General features: G+C 51.2%; 1 protein-coding gene across 2 annotated transcripts; it reads left to right on the top strand.

Annotated features, from left to right (window-relative positions):
- The first annotated feature begins 4314 nt into the window (after positions 1–4314).
- Positions 4315–19136, top strand: KLHL26 (kelch like family member 26). Of its 2 annotated transcripts, XM_085517816.1 has the most exons (3): positions 4315–4387; positions 13017–13199; positions 15961–19136. In XM_085517816.1, the coding sequence occupies exons 1-3, from the start codon at positions 4341–4343 to the stop codon at positions 17540–17542; spliced, it is 1812 nt and encodes a 603-aa protein (XP_085373942.1). In that variant the 5' UTR covers positions 4315–4340; the 3' UTR covers positions 17543–19136. The 2 variants fall into 2 exon arrangements, with proteins under 2 accessions (XP_085373942.1, XP_085373943.1); XM_085517817.1 differs by lacking the exon at positions 13017–13199.
- The last annotated feature ends 260 nt before the right edge of the window (positions 19137–19396 follow it).

Below are 19396 nucleotides of genomic sequence, written 5' to 3'. Positions count from 1 at the left end.
AGCGCACGGCCACACTCTGCTGCTGTCCGAGCAGCTTCATCATCCCGGGGCCGTGGGGGAGTAAACCTTCATCAGAAGGAGTGAGGATGAGGATGAGGATGGGTCGGACGGGGCTAATGGTGGGGGGGGATCCGCTCCCCATCCTCCTCCCCACACCCCACCCGGGAGGAGCGGAGCCTCGGGTGATTCAGCAACAGGAAAACCGAACGAAAAACAATCCTCTGGTGCTAATGGGATTGGTTCTGTCCCTACCACGCACATTCCAGCCCAGCTCGAGGGACAGTTCGGGGGGGAGAGGGGGAACAACGACGGAGCCAAATCCTTCCCCGTGTCCGGGCGGCGGGGATCGGCGCGGTGCGCCCCATCCGCAGCCGGCAACGCGCTGCGAGCCTCCGTCCGCCGCCAAGTGACAAGTATTTTCCACTCCCTGGGCTTCATTACTTCTTGGAACACAGACCGAGCGCGTTGGGCCGCGAGGGGCTTTCTCTTCCCTCCGTGTTTATTCTCGCTGCCGTGTGTTCTTTTGCCAGGTGAGGAGAGAAGCCAAACTGGTCCGGGGGAGCGAGGCCGAATGGCTGCGGTTTGGCTGCACGGATGGGAACCGCTTCCCGCAGCACCTGCCGCCGGAGCCGACCCGCTGCTCACCGGGGGGACGACACGTGTGAACCGTGCGGGGCCGCTTCGATGCATCCCGGCTCCGTCGGACGGAGCTGGGGGCGGACAACGATGCTGGGAGGGGAAGGATCCCGAGTGTTGTACAGCCGTCCCGCAAAGCAAACCCCGCGTATGGAGCTGCTGCTGGCTTTGTGCTCGTGCCTGCTGCTCCTGCTTGCTCTTCTGCAATGCCAAGGGGGGCACAGCGATGCCTGCACCTATGGGCACACAGATGGTATCTGTATGGGATGAGATGGCTGTGCATTCCTCTGGCCAAGAAGCCGGGGGTCTCCATTGCAGCAGGATGCTGTGATGCACCATTGCTCCAGCTCTGTGATGGGCAATAGGGGCTGCTTATGGTGGGCAATAGGGGCTGCTCTGTGATGGGCAATAGGGGCTGCTCTATGGTGGGCAATAGGGGCTGCTCGGTGATGGGCAATAGGGGCTGCTTATGGTGGGCAATAGGGGCTGCTCGGTGATGGGCAATAGGGGCTGCTTATGGTGGGCAATAGCGGCTGCTCTGTGGTCAGCAATAGGGGCTGCTCTGTGCCCTATGGAAGCTTTGTGAGTGGGGAGGAGGGGCTGTGCCATGCTCACAGCCTCCTAAAAGGGACCTGGAGCATCTCTGTGCTGGAATATGGAGGTGTGGAGAAACAAGCAGGGCATCCTAATGGGGTGAAATGGAAGGAAGGGGAAGGGACAGCCCTGGCACGTGCAGGCGTACCCCAGCCCACGTGCTTCCCCAGCTCATGTGCTTGCTGGGATTACACGGGGATTAGTGGGGAGCAGCCAAGCAGGGATGGAGAGGGGGCATCCACCAGCATCAGAAATGCCACCAGCATCAGCTGTGCCAGCAGGAGATGGAGCAGCGCTGGTGCTGGCGCTGTGCGGAGGCAGCATGAAAGGGAGGTCACCCAATGGCTCCTCTGTGCTGACAGCACGAAGGGAGGCGAGAGGCTGCGTTGTGTTGGGGAGAATCTAGCAGGATTCGGGCAAAAAAAAGCTCCAGCTGGCGGCCGCCTCCAGCCACAAGGAATGGTGTGGAGTGACAGCAGCGTGCAGAGCCACCACTGAGTGTTAGTGGGACAAGTGTGGGGGGCATGTGAAGCACAGATGTGGGACTTGTGGCTGTGACAGGCAGGAGCTTGGGTGTGCAGAATGGGCACAGAGCTGGGCCTTGGGCTTTGGGGGGGGGATGGAGGTGAGAATGGGGCTCAAACATCCCAATGTCTTACAGGGAGCATCAGGAAAAGGAGGGATGTGCACGGTTTGGGGCTGATCTCTTTGTTTCTTAACCTGGAAGTCAGATTTGAGCTTTTATGGGGGGATCACAGCCCTCCACAGTAGGAGAGCAGGGCTGCACTGTCAGGCTGTGTGTGCAGGATCAATGTATTACAGCAGAGCTGCTGCACTAACACTGCTCATAAAAATCACCTTAGATATAAGTCAGGCTCCGCGGGGACGGGGCTGAGTGCACTCAGCAAATAAGCAACAGGAATAAAAAGGAATATCAAATGGCCCATAAAATCAAACAATAACGCTAACGAGGAAGTTCCTGGATCTGCTGAGAGAGATGAAGTCCCATCGGCGGTTTGAAACAGCACAAAATACCCCCCCAAAGTTCCCTCTCTGCATGACACAAGTCAGCACGCCTGGTCAGCAGAGCCATTACGGAATATATCTTCCTTCCAGCTTTGTATAAATGCATTTTTCATGCTTTGAGGGGGACTTTAGGGGTTCTGTTTAACTGGGATCTGGGGAACATGTGAAAGGCATTTACAGCATGCAGAGCTTTTCCTGATGGGGAGCTGAGATGCGACGCTCCGGGCCGGGTGGCAGAGGGGATGTGATAGATCCAGACCCTAAAACAAAAGCACAATATCTATAAGAACCTATAAAATGAACTTGTGGAAGTGTGAAGGGTAAACCTTGTAAAGAAGAAGGGGGGTGATGCCAAGGTAAAGCAGCACTGGGGGAAGCAGGATGGGATGGAGCTGGTGCTGCAGGATGGAATGGAGCTGGTGCTGCAGGATGGAATGGAGCTGGTGCTGCAGGATGAGGGCTGGGGGCGGCAGGAGCAGAGATCCCAAAACACAGCACAGGGCAGAGGGCACCGCAGCCACACAAAGAGCAGATTAATAAGTCCTGCTTCCCTTTCTCCCAAAGGTTTTATGGGGCTTAATTAATGAATGTCTGTAAAAGGCATTTGGAGCCGGGAATGAAACGCGTTGTGGAAATGCCAAATATTTTTAATGCTCCAGCAGATTTAGAAGGTTTCAATAGGAAAAATACACGGCGTTGCCTCTGAAATGGATTCCTCTCCTTGAAGCAGAGGGCTGCGGAACATGAAGTTTTCATCAGGCTGACTTGAAAGGGTGTTTTCATGGCTTTCCAAGCGCATTTATTCCCCCTTCCCTTATACAGATGTGGATGCTGAGGCATGGGAAATCAAAGGGATTTACCCATGTTTGTTGGCAGAGCCAGCAGGATGAGTAATTTCCGGATTTCCACTGGCAATGGAATGCCCTCTCACCCATCCACTGCCTCCAGATGCTCAATGGCTTGAGAAATTACACAGCCTATGCGGCCTGAACATGGAAAGGCAATGAGGGTGTCAGGTATGACAACAAAATGGCATCCTCTGCAGTGTGATGTTGAACCTACACAGTGCGGGCTTCACCTCAAAGCCTGGTCCGGGATGGCTGGGCGATGGTTGGAGTTGGGTTGTTGTTATGGTTGGGTTTTTGTTTGCGATTGGGTGGTTGTTATTGGGGTTGAACAGTTATGAAGGTTGGGTGGTTGTTGGGGTTGGTTATGAAGGTTGGGTGCTTGTTGGGGTTGGGTTGTTGTTAAGGTTGGGTTGTTGTTGGGGTTGAGTTGTTGGGGTTGGGTGGTTGTTAAGTTTGGGTGGTTGTTGGGCTTGGGTTGTTGTTGGGGTTGAAAGGTTATTAAGGTTGGGTGGTTGTTGGGGCTGGGTTGTTGTTAAGGTTGGGTGGTTGTTGTTGGGGTTGAATGGTTATGAAAGTTGGGTGCTTGTTGGGGTTGGGTGGTTGTTAAGGTTGGGTGCTTGTTGGGGTTGGGTAGTGGCTGGGGTTGGGTGGTTAATAAGGTTGGGTGGTTGTTAAGGTTGGGTGGTGGTTGGGGTTGGGTGATGACTACAGTTGGGTGGTTGTTCAGGTTGGATGGTTATAAAGGTTGGGTGGTTGTTGGGGTTGGGTGGTGTCTGTGGTTGGGTGATGACTGCAGTTGTTGGGTGGCTGTTGGGGTTCAGTGCCTGCCCTCTCTGTGTGCAGGTCAGCCCGCAGGACACGGGCCGTGTAACCACGCTGTCTCCAGGAATCATTTCACGCACGGAATCCCGGCCTGAACCGCTCAGCACCGGGCTGTGTCTCACCGTGAGTGTGCGTGGGCCATTGTCACCAACCGGATGAGCTCAGCGACATCCCCATCAACACCCCGCACCCAACGCCGCTCCGCTCTCCCGGTCTCTCCATCCCCCCGCAGCCCCGAGCCGGCCCCGCTCGCTCCCATCGTGTGTCCCCGCGGTTCCCGAGTCGGAATGACCCGGTCGGGGCGGTGCCAGTCCCGGTGGATGGGAGCAGCGCCCCGAGCTCCGCTCGTTGCTGCGCCTTTAACGCGGCGCCCGCCGCCTCCCAGCCCGGCCCGGCAGCGGCGGCGCAGCGAAGATGGCGGAGTCCGGAGGGGCCGAGTTCGGCGCGGAGCGGCCCAGCAGGTGAGCGGGGCCCGGAGCGGAGCGGGGCCGGGGCGGGGCTGCGGGGCTGCGGGGCCGGGAGCGGGGAGCGGCCGGGTGGGCCCGTGGGGCGGGCGGTGTCGGCGCTGCTCGGCGCGGTGTCGGGCTCCGGCCCCGCCGCGTTTCGTTCTCCCGTCGTTTTCCGCTTCGCTTTCGGTTCGTTCTCGGCCGGACGCCGCTCCGTGCTGATCACAGCGGGGCTCCGCCGGCGCCGTTTATCGCGCTCATGGCTGCGGGGCTCCGCGGTTCCGGTGCTGTCGTTGAGTTCGGCCCGGCCCGGCCTGCGGTGCTGCCACGCGGCCCGGTGGGCACAGCCCGGCTCGGAGCGGTGCGGGCACATGGCGCTGCGGGGTCAGCGCGGGGCTGGCGGTCACCGGTCGGTGTCACTGCGGAGCGGCCGCGGTTTGGGATGAACAGCCCGCAATGGGGCCGTGCTGCTCCCCGCGGGGTTCAACGTGTCCCCGTGTTTGTTTTTGTGGATCGTTTAAAACTAAACGGGTGTCAGTGTCCCGAATGGTAAGTGATGGATTCGGTGGGATACAGGGGGGTCGCTGGGTGCACCGCCAGCCTCCATGCAGCAAGAGGAGGATTCAGGGTTTGTCAGACCCCAAAGTGCCTCCTCGGCAGCTCCTCCTGCCCTGAGCCGTTTCACTCACTAAATATCTGCTGTGTGAGGCCATTCCTCGCACATACCATTTCAATAGTGCCATTAAAACAGCACGGACAGAACTTCCATCTTTGGAGTTGTGACAGCTTAGCAGGGCTGTGCACCATGCGCTGCCCAGGGTGTCTGTGCTGGGAACCACTCAGCTCCGTGCTCAGAGCACAGCAGCAGGTTTGGGATGGTGATGGTGTGATGGCCATTGCTCTGAGCCCGCTTTACTTGGGCCGTATGCAGGACAAGCACACGCTGACAGCACGTCTGTGTCCTCTGCAGCATTCTTATGTATTGCTTCGTTGTTTTAACAGCACCTGGTTAGATTTCTCCTTATAAATGAAAACCCGAATCTTCTCTTTTGAAATAAACGTGCCTTTTTGTTTTAACTCCTTTCACTGTTAATAGTTTCCTGAGCTACAGTTGGTTTCGTGTTTTATTCCCAGCCCTCATTATCGCATGGAAGGAGCTGCAGTGTTTCCTTGTAGCTCATGGGGATGCACTTTGGGTTTGGAGATACAGGGAAAACACCTTCCGGGTGCATGGAGGGGATGCCATCACGTAGGCCTTCAAGCAAGAGTTAATTGGTGCCCAGATGGGGCAGGTTGTGCCTCTCCAGCCTGGGTTAATCCCATGAGCAAAGGAAGGCAGCCAGGCTGTACAAACACTCCTCAAAGCCCTCCCTTAATGCTGTGACACGCTGCCGAAAGTGATCCCACCTGTCAAAAGCAGAATGGATGGATGGGGGACCCGCAGGTCCCTCTTATCTGTGAGTACGCGTGTGTTGGTTCACATCAAGAGAAATCAGCCTCAACTCCCCTAACCCCGCTGGGCAGCAGGGCAGGGGGAGGTAACAACAAGGGCTGAGTCTGTCTCTGTGCTGCTGTGGCCTCACACAGCTTCAGTCTTCAACATTCTTTCCTCTTGCAGCCATATGAAGTTTTGCTTGCTTTACGTGTGCTGTTCTCTGCCACGTGGCAGCTGAAAAGCAGATGCAGTTGTTAGGTCTGGTAGATGGGGTGGAAATGTTTACGCTCTGGGTAAAATCACTGTAAAAAATCACTGTAAAAAAATCACTACTTGCTTTCTTGTTCAAGGTTGGGAGGCTTTGGAGCTGGAGGCTTTCTTTAGACCAGAAGAAAACCCCAATGATTCTATACAGGTTTTTCTCTTGCCCAGTATTGGCTGCGGTGTCTCTTCCAGTTCCTTATTTATATGGAAGATGAATTCTGGACGTGCAGAGAAATGGGTGCAGATGAGGAAAGTTGGGGAAGGGCTGTAGTGCACTTCTGGCTGCCCTGGGTTGTGCTGTTGTACCCAGGAAGGTGTTCGTGTGTTTGGGATGGGCCCACACCTGTAGGAAGGTTCAGGTAAGGAGGGGAGCAGCTGCAGGCAGCCGTGGTGGTGAGAAGCTGCTGGTGGAACTGAACTGGAATTGGTGTTTCTGTGCCAAATGCTGGGGCAGCTGCTTGCATCTGCTGCAAGTGCTTTCTCCAGCTTGGGATGGCGGGGGTTTCTAGCCCTGCCTGCTGTTCCATCACTTCACATTGCTGTTGCTCCAGACCCTTGGCTGCTCAGGGTGCTCAGGTGGAGGTGTGGGGTCCCTCCGTGCTGCTCCATCCCTTCGGGTGGCCCTGGTGGCTGTGCTGTGCGTCCCAGCACCACTAGGTGCCTCCCGGCCTTTGCTCAGCGGCTGCCACCGGCTGCGGGGGGTGTTGGTGCGGGAGGAACCCGCTGCAGCTCGGGGGGCTGAGCAGGGATGTGCTGCAGAAACCGCTGGTACCGCTGCGGTTTGCTTTCTTTTCAAGCCTGGCTTTGACCATAAGGTGGGAGAAACCGACTGCTGACAGCGCTGCCTTAAACAGCACTTGCTACCTTAAACATCACGCATTGGGAGCCGTGCACCACGGTCTTGGTCTTTTTCCTTCTTCTTTTTCCCTCGCCATTTGTCCCCAGCACAGCGTGTGCTGACCATCCCCTCACGTTGAAACCCCACGAGGTGGCACAGACTTTAATGTGTTCAGATATCTCGCCCTCCACTTTTTTTTTGCTCCACGCTCCAATGCACCATTTCACCAACCAGCTTTTGACAGACATCCAGTTTCATTAGCACTTGTAGCAGAAACCCAAATCCCACCTCTTTTGGCTTGCAAACAGCCTACGATGGAAGTCTGGGCAGAATATATCTGTGTGTGTGTGTGTGCTGGGCTCTGCCTGCACCCAGTTGGAAAGCAAACAAGAAGAGATGCAGAGATGTTGGGACTTCTCCTGATATGAAATAATAACGATAATAATGAGATAAAGAAGATGAAAAGACCTTTGCCTTACAGTTGGGTCATGGGGGTTTCCTCGGCTCCAGCTTTAGGACATGTAGGATGAAGGATGCTGATGGAGAAGCAGTGAGTGGGTGGGGAGGACCAGATTCTGAACTGACAACAGTGATTCCACATCGTTCTCCCTTTTCCAGACATTAACTTCTCTTTAACTTGGAGACTGGAGGTTTAAAAGACAAAAGGCTTTTCAAACCGCTGCTGAATTCTCTCTGCTCACTTTGAGATGTTTTACAGGAGGCCATTTTTGCCCACAAAGCATAAATGGTTCTAAAGCTTGAGCTCGTTTCTGATCTTCATTTGAGCACTCCAAATTGCACGTCCCTTCTAAATAGGGATGCTGGTCTCAGGTTTTCCACTTGTATTTATTGCCTCTGATGAAAAAGAGGGTGTCAGGAGGGGAAAATGAGTGGAGGCGGAGGAGGGAAATGGGAGGAATTAAGGGGAGGAGGTGGAAAAGAGAGCAAAGAAATTTTGCTCACATATCTTTCCAGAGATGATGGAACCATTGCCTTCACTCAGAGTTAAGGTTTAATTAGCTGCCGTGCTTATTGCTGTTGCTTTTGCTAAGGACTCAATGGCAGGTGCTGTTCCTGGGGGTGCTGCTGGCAGACCTTCTTTCTGTTGTGCAATGGGTTACGAGGGCTGCAGTCCTTACAGTGCAGCTCTGCTTGCACCCAAAGTCCGACTGTGGCACGGGAGGGGGGGATGCAAGGTGTTGAAAACTCCTCTTCAGCACTGGGGCATGTGATACGGAGCCGAAGGATGTGAAATTATATTGCAGTAACCATGGCTACCAGTGACTTATCCGAGGGAGTTTGACTTTTGTTTTGATTTCACGTGTCTTAATTGTAGTTTAAAAATCAGAACCTGAATGTGTTTTTCACTTAGGCGTGAAGCGAAGGGCATTAAATGATTTGCATTATTAAAGTATCTATAATGCTGCTTTTCAAAGGTTCTTAAGACGAGTCCTTAGCATTCACATTGTATGTGCTAAATAAAGTCACTGTGCAGCTTCATGGTGGTTCTTTTGCTCTTGCCATAAAAAATTGTTACAGGCTTCAGTGCTTGGAAGGTGCCTGGCCGGCTGTTTTGCAATCCCAAGCCCTTTGTTTATGTGGCACTGTGTCCTTTATGTGAACACACACAAGCTGCTGCTTTTCCTCTGTCCTCTTTTGTACCCCAGCCATGCCCCACGGGGTCCTGCCTTCAGAGCTCGTGTTTACTGTAGAGGCTGGCTGCTGGAAGGTTGCCCTGCTTGGAAATCCTGCCAACCCCCTTGAGTTCCTCCTGCATGAAACATTACCGAGCACCACCTGCCCAGAGAGTGGGAAAACGTGGGTGGATATTAGCAAGGATGCTGAGCAGGGATGCAGAGCGATGCTGAGCCAGAACTATCCCTCCTTTCATGGAGAACCACATGATGAAGGAAGAGGAGCAGAAGGCCAGGCACTCGTGTAGCAAATGAAGTTTTTTTTCCCCCTTTGATTCAATGGCTGAAGTGTTTAATCCAGCCTGGTGTAGTTCTCTCTGTTTGTACTTGTGCAGGAGTTACAAACACGCTGAAATATGAACTCATGCTTTGTAAGCCTTTAATTCCAGCTTTGATGTTTTTAATCATCGGTACAGATTTGGTTTAACAAAAAAAAATAATTAAAAAAAAAATAGTGAAATGATTCATTAGCTTGAAATGCATCTTGGATTATGCTCAGTGCTGTGCAGAGCAGAGGAGGCAGAGCAGGGCCAGCTGTCCTGAGAGCAGAGCGCGGGTGAGACCGAGGTCAGTGCGGCGGGTGGAACGTCACCATCATTGCTCCATCATTGCTCTGGGGCAGTTCCTGGGGCTGTTCTTGGAGGCCCTAAAACATCCCAGCCCATCAGCTTTGGAGGTCCTGTGGGCATCCAGCACCGTGTTCTGATGCTTCCTCACTGCATGTTTTGGGTCTGAAATCAAGCAGTCCTTGTGTCAGGATGTCCAAGTGTCAGGATGTGGGGCAGTGTGTTTGGGGCAAGAGTGAGCGCATGGCCACGCTCCTGCAATAGGTGCAGCAGCAGGAGGAGCATTTCTGGACTTGTTTGCCTTCTCTGCCTGCCTGCAGTCTGCCTGGAGCCGCTCCCTTAACCCTCACTTTCACCTTTTCCCCATGCGTGTGGGTTGGTGTTGGTTGTCCCCAAGCTGTGGTCACGGATCTGTGCTGAGCTCTGTCCTGCAGTGACTGGAGAGGATTGAAAGCAATCTGGCTTCAGAGCAGCAGCTTGGAGACAAATCCTCTATCCCATTACTTGTCCCTGCAGTCCCTTTTTGACAGCTGGCTGTCTGTGATGTTAGTGGTCTTGGATAGGGCTGCCCAAGGCAAGTAGTCCATCTTCTCAGTGTCTGTATTGAAGTCCAGCTCACAGTGAACAAACAAACCTGTATCGCCTCCATTTGTGCTATGGATGCAACTATATTCACATGAAGATGCCTCTCACTGCTTCAGCTCTTCCTCTATGAAAACTGGGGTTTCTGTCCTCGTAAACTCACCTTTGTATTGGTGTATTGATGTTAAAGACCCCAATCATGTCACCACTGTCAGACAGCTGTGCAGCCCATGGTGATGCTGCTTGGTGTGGCTGATGCTCCTTTTTACATCTCCCAGAGCAGGAATGCAGCGGGGTGCAGCCGTGCCCATCTGACACTGCCTGGCCCCACACAGGAGCTCTGCAAAGCTCTGCCACCTTCCTGAGAGCAAAGATGGATAAAAGAAGAAAATTCCAGAAGCTTGAGAGTCCTGCCTGCACCGTAAGGGCAGGGAGAAGGAGCAGAATAAACACTTTTCTCCCTATTGTGCAATGAATGGCTTTTATCTCGGAGGCATGTTCTGAACTGCTGAGAAGTAGATGCAGCTCTGCTGAAGTTTGTCTGCAAGGCTGCTTCTTCTGTAACAAATTGTTCAGCAACAAATCCACGGCATATTCAGACCTTGCTTTAGATAGAGACAGCCTCACAAAGGCACTTTCAGATGTTCAAGGCCTCCTTTTGTGCTGGTTTAACTCTGTCGTCCCACTGTTACTTTGCTCTCCATCTCCAGCAAGCAGAGCAGAGCTGGGTGGTGATGTGGGGCTGTGCCTAGGGGGTGATGGCTTCTGCTGCAGGCCCCTTCCTACCACCCATAATGCAAACACCTCTGCTGTTTTCTCACCTATCTTCCTTCCTCTTTCTTTCTTCTTTATTGTAAGTTTCCTCCTGATTCCTTGTGATTTTTCAGTTCTATCTTCCTTCCAGTGTTTCTATTAAAATGTCTCTATCAGAATGAATGAAGCTGGGTGTTATCAGTGCTTCTGTTGCTGTTGGGTTTTGGTTTGTTTCACCTCTTTTACCTGGAAGATTATCTTGTTGCTGGGTCCTTTTGCTCCATGCTTGTAAATGGACCCATATGGGGAGCTTTCCTGGGGTAGCTGCTCACAATTACTGCTGAAATGAACTGCAGCACATACAAAGTCTTTTCTTCTGGTACAGAAATCTTCTCTGAGTTTATTCTCTGGTTATTAGCAGTGGCTGTGGAAGTTAGTTGAGAAAAAAATCAAAGGGAGGGCTGTCTGCTCAGGTGCTGTTTGGAGAGGCACCCACACGGGGAGGGCTGTGCCATTTAGCAGCCATCTATGGGTAAGTCAACACCAGCACAGGGAAAAGGAGCCATTAAAATGAGTCTGACTGAAGGAAATTGCTGTGGGAAGAATCCTGCAGGAGATGGAGCTGACGGGAGCTGCACTGAGCTGTGGGGCTGCCATCCCTGCAGTGTGCTTTACCTGTGCGGTTGGGGCTGGCTCAGTGAGTGGCAGTGTGCAGGACAAGGCTGTTCCCTTACTTGCACGTGATGTTTCCTCCTCTCTGCTCCAGCAGATTGCTCTGAAGAGAGGAGTAAAATGAGTTTGATGCGATGAATATTCATGTAGTAGCTCCCTCCAATCACTTTCCTCCTTCGCCATGGGAAGAGTGGGAGCGCGGAGATGTTTCTTGGCTCTCAAAGTCATGGATAAGGGTCTTGTCAGCAACTGCCTTTCTGCTAATCCTTTTTATTAGAGGAAGGATGTTGTAGCTGGACGCTGTTCTCTGTACTAAGACTGTTTTCATGCTCTGACTCGAAGGGAGGGATTTCAGGGGAAGCACAGCTGAGTGGTGTCAGCCATCCCAATAAGAACCCTTATGAATTTCGAGGTGCAGTTTTGAAGCAGACTGCTAAAATGTGATCGCTGCCTCCCACGGCATCCCAAGGCACTGCAGAGCTGCACTGGCTCTCCCAGTGCTCTGATGGACATGACAGATTTCCCTGTTCTCTAAAGCTTGCAGGAAGTTGCAGTCTGATAGTGAGGCATGTTGTGAGTCCTGCCCATTGTTCCTTATTGTTTGAGGATTGTTTACATCCCTTATCTTGTTGTCCCATCTCCTAAACGCTCCTCTAACCTCACCTACTTGTTTGGTCCCCTGTGTGTGGCTTCTGTTGCTGTGGTGGTGGTGGTGAACTCCTTGGGTTGGCTCTTAGCAGGTGGTGTGGATTTGGGGACACGCAATGTTGTTTTCCACATCTGTTGTCATCTATTTGTGATCTTTTTATGTCACCCTTCCATAAAACATCCCTTGAAAATGCAGAGCCCGAATAGCAGATGACTTCTGAAAAGCTAAGATCCATCCTGAATACTGACCCACTCTCGTGTGTTTTCTTCCCAGAAGAATTCAGAGAACATGGGGTGTTGATCCAGAAAACTAGTTGAGAGTTGGATGAAGTTTGTAAGTCAGCCTAAGATTTCTCCTCCTGTTGGTGTGAGTGCAGCTGTGCGGGACAAACTGCCCCGTGTTGGCTCAGGGAACCTGCAGCAGAACTCTGGTTGCCTTTGGAGGAGCACGGAGTATCTCGGCATCATTTCCACTTGTGCAGGAATGCTGCTGCTGTTCACCTCCAAATGCAGTGTTCTCACTGACAAGTGCATTCGAGGCCAAGTGAATCTAAGAATGATGCTCCGCGCACCGAGGAACATGTGTGAGAGGCATTGGGAAAACCGAGGAAATATTTACACTGGGAGGGGACTGTTTACAGTGCAGTTCAAACAGTTGACGTTATTTAGAGCAGCCAGTGCTGTGCAATATTCTGCTTTTGCTCTTCTCAGGAGGGTCAGGCATGAGGAAAGGATCAAACAGGGCGAGCAGGGCTGTCCTTGGCCGGTACGGAATATCTAACAGCTGCACTTAGGTTAGGTGGTGAGAAGAATGAGCAACTGTGAGTCAGTCTTGTGGTTGAAGTCAAGGTCAGGGTGGACTCTGGGGTAGCAGCGCTGTGTGGACACCACTGTTCATGGAGATGTTGGCCCCTCTTGCTGATGTCTGGATGGTCCCCAAAGCCCACATGTGCTGCGGCGTGACAGGTTGTCAGTAACACACGAGTACAACTTAACATTTTGGATGTCTCTTTTGTGCTGGGATAAGGGAATACAACCGAGGTACTGATGTCATGATGGTCTGTGTGGCTGTCGAGCTGGGAATTTGCTTTCGAACTGCTTCGTGTTACAGTCTCTCCCCCAGCATGCTTTGTAGGTATACCACATATTGTTTTAATTTAAAACCAGCCTGTCTCTCTTGTTCTGTTTTTAGCATGGCTGACAAGAACAGCACCCTGAAATGCACGTTCTCTGCTCCTGGCCACAGCACCACTCTACTGCAGGGACTGGCCTCGCTCCGAGCTCAGGCTCAGCTGCTTGATGTCATCCTCACTATAAATAATGAAGTGTTTCAGGTTCATAAAGTTGTCTTGGCTGCCTGCAGTGACTATTTCAGGTGAGAATCTGATAGGGAAGCAGGCACTGTTACCTCTCCCCTTGGTTTCTGTTTCCCCATCCTCTCCTACCCCAACCACCCCACCGTGCCCCAACATCACTCCCCCGCACAGCCCTTTGGAGGTATGGTTTGCACCACAGATGTCAGTGGGATTCCCTGAAGGTGTGTGGAGGTCTGGGGTCTGCCCCTCTGCGTTCTGATGAGGTTGTTCTGCCGCAGCCACTGGGCTGAGACCCATCTCAAGGGCAGGTCTTGAAGCCACCTCGAGGAGGATGAGGTGTTTTGTTCCCCAGCCCATTGGGAACAATTGTCCCTTTCTGTGTTTGTAGGAAGCCAAAGCATGGAGATGAGCTTCCTCTGCCGAATTAAGGCATGGTGAACCAATAGAAGAGCGGGGAGTTCAGTCTAAAGTGAAAAATTGAGTTCATCCATCTTGCCTCTAGTAAAGTCTTGTACAACAGTTCTGTGACTTGGGGTTCTCTCTCTCCATTCAGCAGTCCCTTGACATGTAGGTTCCTTCCTGACCTGAGCAGGTGACCAGGAGCAAGGGATGTAGGCGTATCTCTTGGGTATCCCATTTCTTCAGCTGCTCCGATGGTGCCCATCTTACAGACCCTCACGTTTTCCAGGCTGTTCCCTTCTCTCTCCCTTCTGACTCCCCTCGGTAACATAAACCTTCCAAGCTTATCGCTCTCCCTAACAGGCATGCAATTAATGATGGAGCTGATCTTCCACCAAATGCTAATGGCACTATTTGTATTCATAAATGCTGTATGCGGTGCCACTGCTAGTGTGTTTTCCCTGTTGAAATGTAATTGCTGAGTAGGTTTCTTGCTATAAGTTCTGTGGCATTAAGTAAGGTTGTCCTGGGGAACAATGGCAGAACAATCTAGCTTTTGAAAATACTCTTTATGCAGAAGAGGGGAGGGAAAAGAGTGAAATTTAGGCATTGATATCATCAGCATTTTAAAACCATAACACTTTTTTCAAGGAATGGCATTTTATTTGATGGTTTGTCTTCATCATGGCAACAGTAATGCTTTTCTTTGCTTGCGCACATCCAGCTCTGTATAGCTAATGCATGAGCACACACATGTCTGCATCTCCTCTGGGGCAGGGGATCAGGCAGCATGCTGTTTGGTGACATGGGATATGAGGGGGATTTTAGCAGATCGCTCTCATCTGCTGTATGGACAAATAATTGCGAACAGCGTTCCTGGTCACTCGGTTACAGAAAGCTGATTTGATGTGCAGATATTTCCTTATTTAGGTCATTTAGCTTTCTGTAGGTTTGTGCTGGACGGCCGCAGTTCTTCTAGCCTGGTTTGGACAGGAAACTTGGAACTCCTGTCTTTTGACAGCGTTCCCAAGGTATTTCTTTATTCCTGTGTTGATGCTAAAGAGGAAGGTCTGTTCAGCATTTTCTCCGAGTAATTTGTATCTTAAAGTCGTTGCAGCTCTGACACTGTTGCCTTCACGGTGAATTTACCTTTCAGACGTGGAAAAGTAGGTTATCAAAGGTGAAAAAAAAAAATGGCCTCAAATGTGCAGGCAGTTTGAATGGTCTTCGGTGTGACAGCCTTTGTGGGCTTGCTGTGATGTTTGTACAACGATTCTGGGTGGTGAAACTGCATGTCACTGTTCTTCAGCAACCTGGTTTGACTTTGCCTTCCGCGGAATCGCTCTGCTGCTGCTTGTTGAACGCTACACACAGCGCAAACCTTTGCCCCCAAGCCACCAATATGTAACAAAAACTGCTGAAACGTAATGTAAACCTATTAAAAAAAATAACGTGCAGCTCTGTCCCCATCACGCCTGCAGGCCCCGTGCCTGGGAAAGGCAGCCCTGCTTTAGAGCAGCGGTTTACGAGATGCCTGCGCGCAGTGCTTGGCGTGGTATGTGCTTCCTGTGGAATTTAGAAGCCTCCCAAGGAGGTGATCGAGGGCCTAATCTCAGCATGGCCTGGTCAACTGATGTGCTTGCAGCTGTGCTGTAAGAAAATCGTTGTGTTTTTTTTTTTTCCCCCTCTTTTTTAATTGCCTTCCAGCCCCCTGCTGTTGTACTGCAACATAACAGAGGTTTTCTGAAGTGGTCACAAGTCCTATTTTCTTAAGGCACTGGGAAGGAGCCTTGGAGAGGAGGTTCTGTTGTGATTACCAGTGCCTTCTGTAAATTGTACTTGCAATGGCAATGCTAAAACCATTGGATATCTCACCTCCAGTGCAATGGGCTTTGCATGAAGGCCCCGCTCAGGCCCACTTAGAGGCTCACTGACTTCTTAGCATGGATGTCTCCCCAAAGTATATTCTTTTTTATGCTCACACATCCTGCATAGCTGAAAATTAGGTAGTTAGAGTTACAGATGCCAACCCATGCTGCTGCAGATCCCGTTGTTGCCTTTGGCTGCTGAATATCAAGGATCCTTTGGTCCAGCATGTGACACTCCCTGCTCTGATAGCTCTGAGCACTTCCTGGCTCTTTGTCCTGGGAACCATTCCTACATATGCTGCCAGTGAAGCAGCACTGACAAACCTAATGATGGTAGCTGAACGTGACTTTGCAGTACGTTGTTTATGCAAGCTGTATATAAGTAACTGCATATTCTTTTTGTTTTCTCCTGGCTTTTAGAGGTTTAGCCTTGATTGATTTCCCCCCTTCATCCTTCCTAAGAGGTTCAGTATGTTTGAAAAAATGAGAAGTTACACATCATTTACATGCAATTAAAGAGGGGGAAATTTTTGTTTGTGTTCTTGACCTCCAGGGCGATGTTCACAGGCGGGATGAGAGAAGCCAGCCAAGATGTGATCGAACTGAAAGGCGTATCTGCAAAAGGACTGAAACACATAATAGACTTCGCTTACAGTGCTGAAGTGACTCTTGATCTTGACTGTATTCAGGATGTGTTGGGAGCTGCTGTCTTCCTCCAGATGGTGCCTGTCGTGGAGCTCTGCGAGGAATTCCTGAAGTCTGCCATGAGCGTAGAAACGTGTCTCAATATCGGGCAGATGGCCACCACCTTTAGCCTCGCCTCCTTAAAGGAATCCGTCGATGCATTCACCTTTAGGCATTTCCTCCAGATCTCCGAGGAGGAGGATTTCCTCCACCTGCCTCTGGAGCGCCTCGTTTTCTTCCTGCAGAGCAATAAGCTGCAAAGCTGCAGTGAGATCGACCTGTTCCGTGCCGCCGTCCGTTGGCTGCAGTACGACCCCACTCGCCGTGCCAGCGCCAGCCAGGTGCTCTGCCACATCCGCTTCCCCCTCATGAAGTCCTCCGAGCTGGTGGACAACGTGCAGACCTTTGACATCATGGTGGAGGACGTCCTGTGCCGGCAGTACTTGCTGGAGGCCTTCAATTACCAGATCCTGCCTTTCCGCCAGCACGAGATGCAGTCCCCTCGCACCACCATCCGCTCTGACGTTCTGTCCCTCATCACCTTCGGTGGCACTCCCTACACCGACAACGACCGCACGGTCAGCTGCAAGGTGTACTGCCTGCCTGATGCCAGCGGGCGCCAGTTCAAGGAGCTGACAGAGATGGAGGTGGGCAGCAGCCATTCCTGCGTGGCCGTGCTTGACAACTTTGTCTACATCGTAGGCGGACAACACTTGCAGTACCGGAGCGGTGAAGGAGCGGTTGATATTTGCTACCGTTACGATCCTCACTTGAATCAGTGGCTGCGAATCCAGGCCATGCAGGAGAGCAGGATTCAGTTCCAGCTGAACGTCCTGCATGGCATGGTGTATGCCACGGGTGGGAGGAACCGCTCGGGGAGCTTGGCTTCTGTTGAGAAGTATTGCCCCAAAGATAACGAGTGGACTTACGTGTGCTCCCTGAAGCGCAGGACGTGGGGGCATGCTGGAGCCACGGTGGGAGGCAAGTTGTACATATCAGGTGGGTATGGGATTTCAGTGGAAGATAAAAAAGCCCTGCACTGCTACGACCCCGCCGTGGATCAGTGGGAGTTTAAAACCCCGATGAACGAACCCAGAGTCCTGCATGCCATGGTCAGTGCAAACAATAGGATTTACGCTCTGGGAGGCCGCATGGACCACGTTGACCGTTGTTTTGATGTTTTGGCTGTGGAATATTATGTGCCTGAAACAGACCAATGGACAACAGTGAGCCCAATGCGTGCAGGTCAGTCGGAAGCTGGCTGTTGTTTGCTAGAAAAAAAGATTTATATCGTAGGGGGGTACAATTGGCATCTGAACAACGTCACAAGCATCGTGCAGGTGTATAATACAGAAACTGACGAATGGGAAAGGGACCTGCATTTTCCAGAATCTTTTGCTGGGATAGCGTGTGCTCCTGTGATATTGCCACAGACGACGACCCAGAGATAACTCAGTGCTGCTGTGTTGGCCATGAGATCCCCTCGTGTTGCATGTTGTTGGGACGGCGTGTTGTTTTCCTTGTTTGCAAACGGTATCGTGCATTTTCTGGGTGAGGGAAGGAGAAAAATAGCTTGCGTTCCCTCCTCCGTGAAGTCCCTCCTCTTCTTTTACGTAGTGTTCTGGCAAGCACGCTTCATCAGAAGCACTTGTCAGCTAGTTAGACTTAGCAGATGTTACAGCTGGAAAAAGCTTTTCTCTTTTTTTCTTTATCTGAACAGTGTGTGTGTGGGGTGGGGAGGTGCATTTTGCTAACTTTCCATATTTTTAACAATACAACACGTTGCAAACATCGACAGCTCAGGAGTAACTAAGTACTGTGGTATGTTTAAAAAGAGTTCAGGTGTGATTTTTACCAATAGCTCCCCAAATCATTGTGTGTCAATTTGTTGTTTGGTACAAAAGAAATACCAAAACCTGTATAACACACTGACCTCCAGAAGCAATAAAGGGACAGCAGAGCTGGAAGAGCTCAGGTGCTTGGGCTGTGAAAGCAGATTCTTGCTTTTCAGAGGTGACTTGCTTTGCTTTCCCCCCTCCAAGAAGGGGAATGCTTACCCTGCACACCTCTGGCCTCTGTTGGTTCTTCACTGTTTGGATTACACTGCAATTCCAGATCCCCTCCTGACCCCCTCCAGACATCAGCGTGATATTCTTGTCCAAAAATTCTCTCCCTTAATTGGGGCATCCACGGTTCGCAACACTAAAGCCATGTTGATAACTTGATTACACATAAACGAGCACGATTTTTTATGACTGCCAACAATTTGTTTGGCTTCACTGGCAATAAGAGCTCAGCAGCTGCTATCAGGGCTGACCCAGTAAAGGCTGAAGCAGCACCCGGGGGCTATGCAGGACCTGTCTGCACACAGCACCGCAGCCTGTTCTGCACAGGGAGGTGGGTGCTGCTCGCTCACCTGCTGGAGGGTTTCCTCTCTTGTCTTGTAAATAAGATACTGAGTCTCATGACAAGATGGAAGCCCAAGCAGGACAGCCTTTGTTGCTGGTGGGTATTTTAAATTAGGAGATTGGTTTTAAGGTGGCTCTGGTATTTTTGTAAGATCTGTGTTTGCTGCACAGAATTCTGTTATTTCTTGAACCGTCCTTTCCTCTAAGCCATTTTCCCCCCCCTTCTAATTAATTAGACTGATAAATGAAGTTAAAGCTGCTTCTTTTATCAGGCATTCTGTTTCAAGGGCTTTGTTTTGTACCTGTGCAAGTTTGGTTTTGATGTACGCAGCCTTCTTTTCAGAGAAACTGTTGCATTCTGCTGGTGAAATAAAGGCCGTGCTGTAACCCTTAGAGACAACGAACGCTGTCTGTTTGGCTGATGAATCACTCATCAGGGCTGTGTCAAGCATGAACTCCATACCTCGGATTCACTTAAAGGTATTTCTGATGATTAAAGCACCTTGAAGAATGTTCTGCTGCGAAGGCACGTGCTCCTCAGTTCACTTCTGCGTTTGAAATGTTAGTTGCAATGATGCACAGTTTGGTTAGTTTCTTTCTGTCTGCTGGTTTGCCAATAATAAAGTGATGGAAAGTGCTTGTTGGTGTTCGGTGTGCTGAAGTCAAGTGAGCAAGCTCTGCTCTTCTCACTCTTACACAGCCAGTTTACTCCAATCTCTGTTCACTTGGCCTGGCAGATGAGCTAGAAACACGAAGAACAGCCTTGGCAGACAGCAAGCAAGTTTTCAAAGGGTGAAATGTATCTCAGTGCAAGCTTCACTGCTACAAGCCAATGCTTTTTTATCTTTAATGTTTGCATTTGGCTATGCAAAGGCTACTTTCTTTGGTTAGTGATCA

Source organism: Coturnix japonica, chromosome 16 (assembly GCF_054131305.1).
Source record: "Coturnix japonica strain WE chromosome 16, WE-NBRP24, whole genome shotgun sequence".
NCBI lineage: Eukaryota > Metazoa > Chordata > Aves > Galliformes > Phasianidae > Coturnix > Coturnix japonica.
This window is presented reverse-complemented; position numbering and strand designations above follow the sequence as displayed.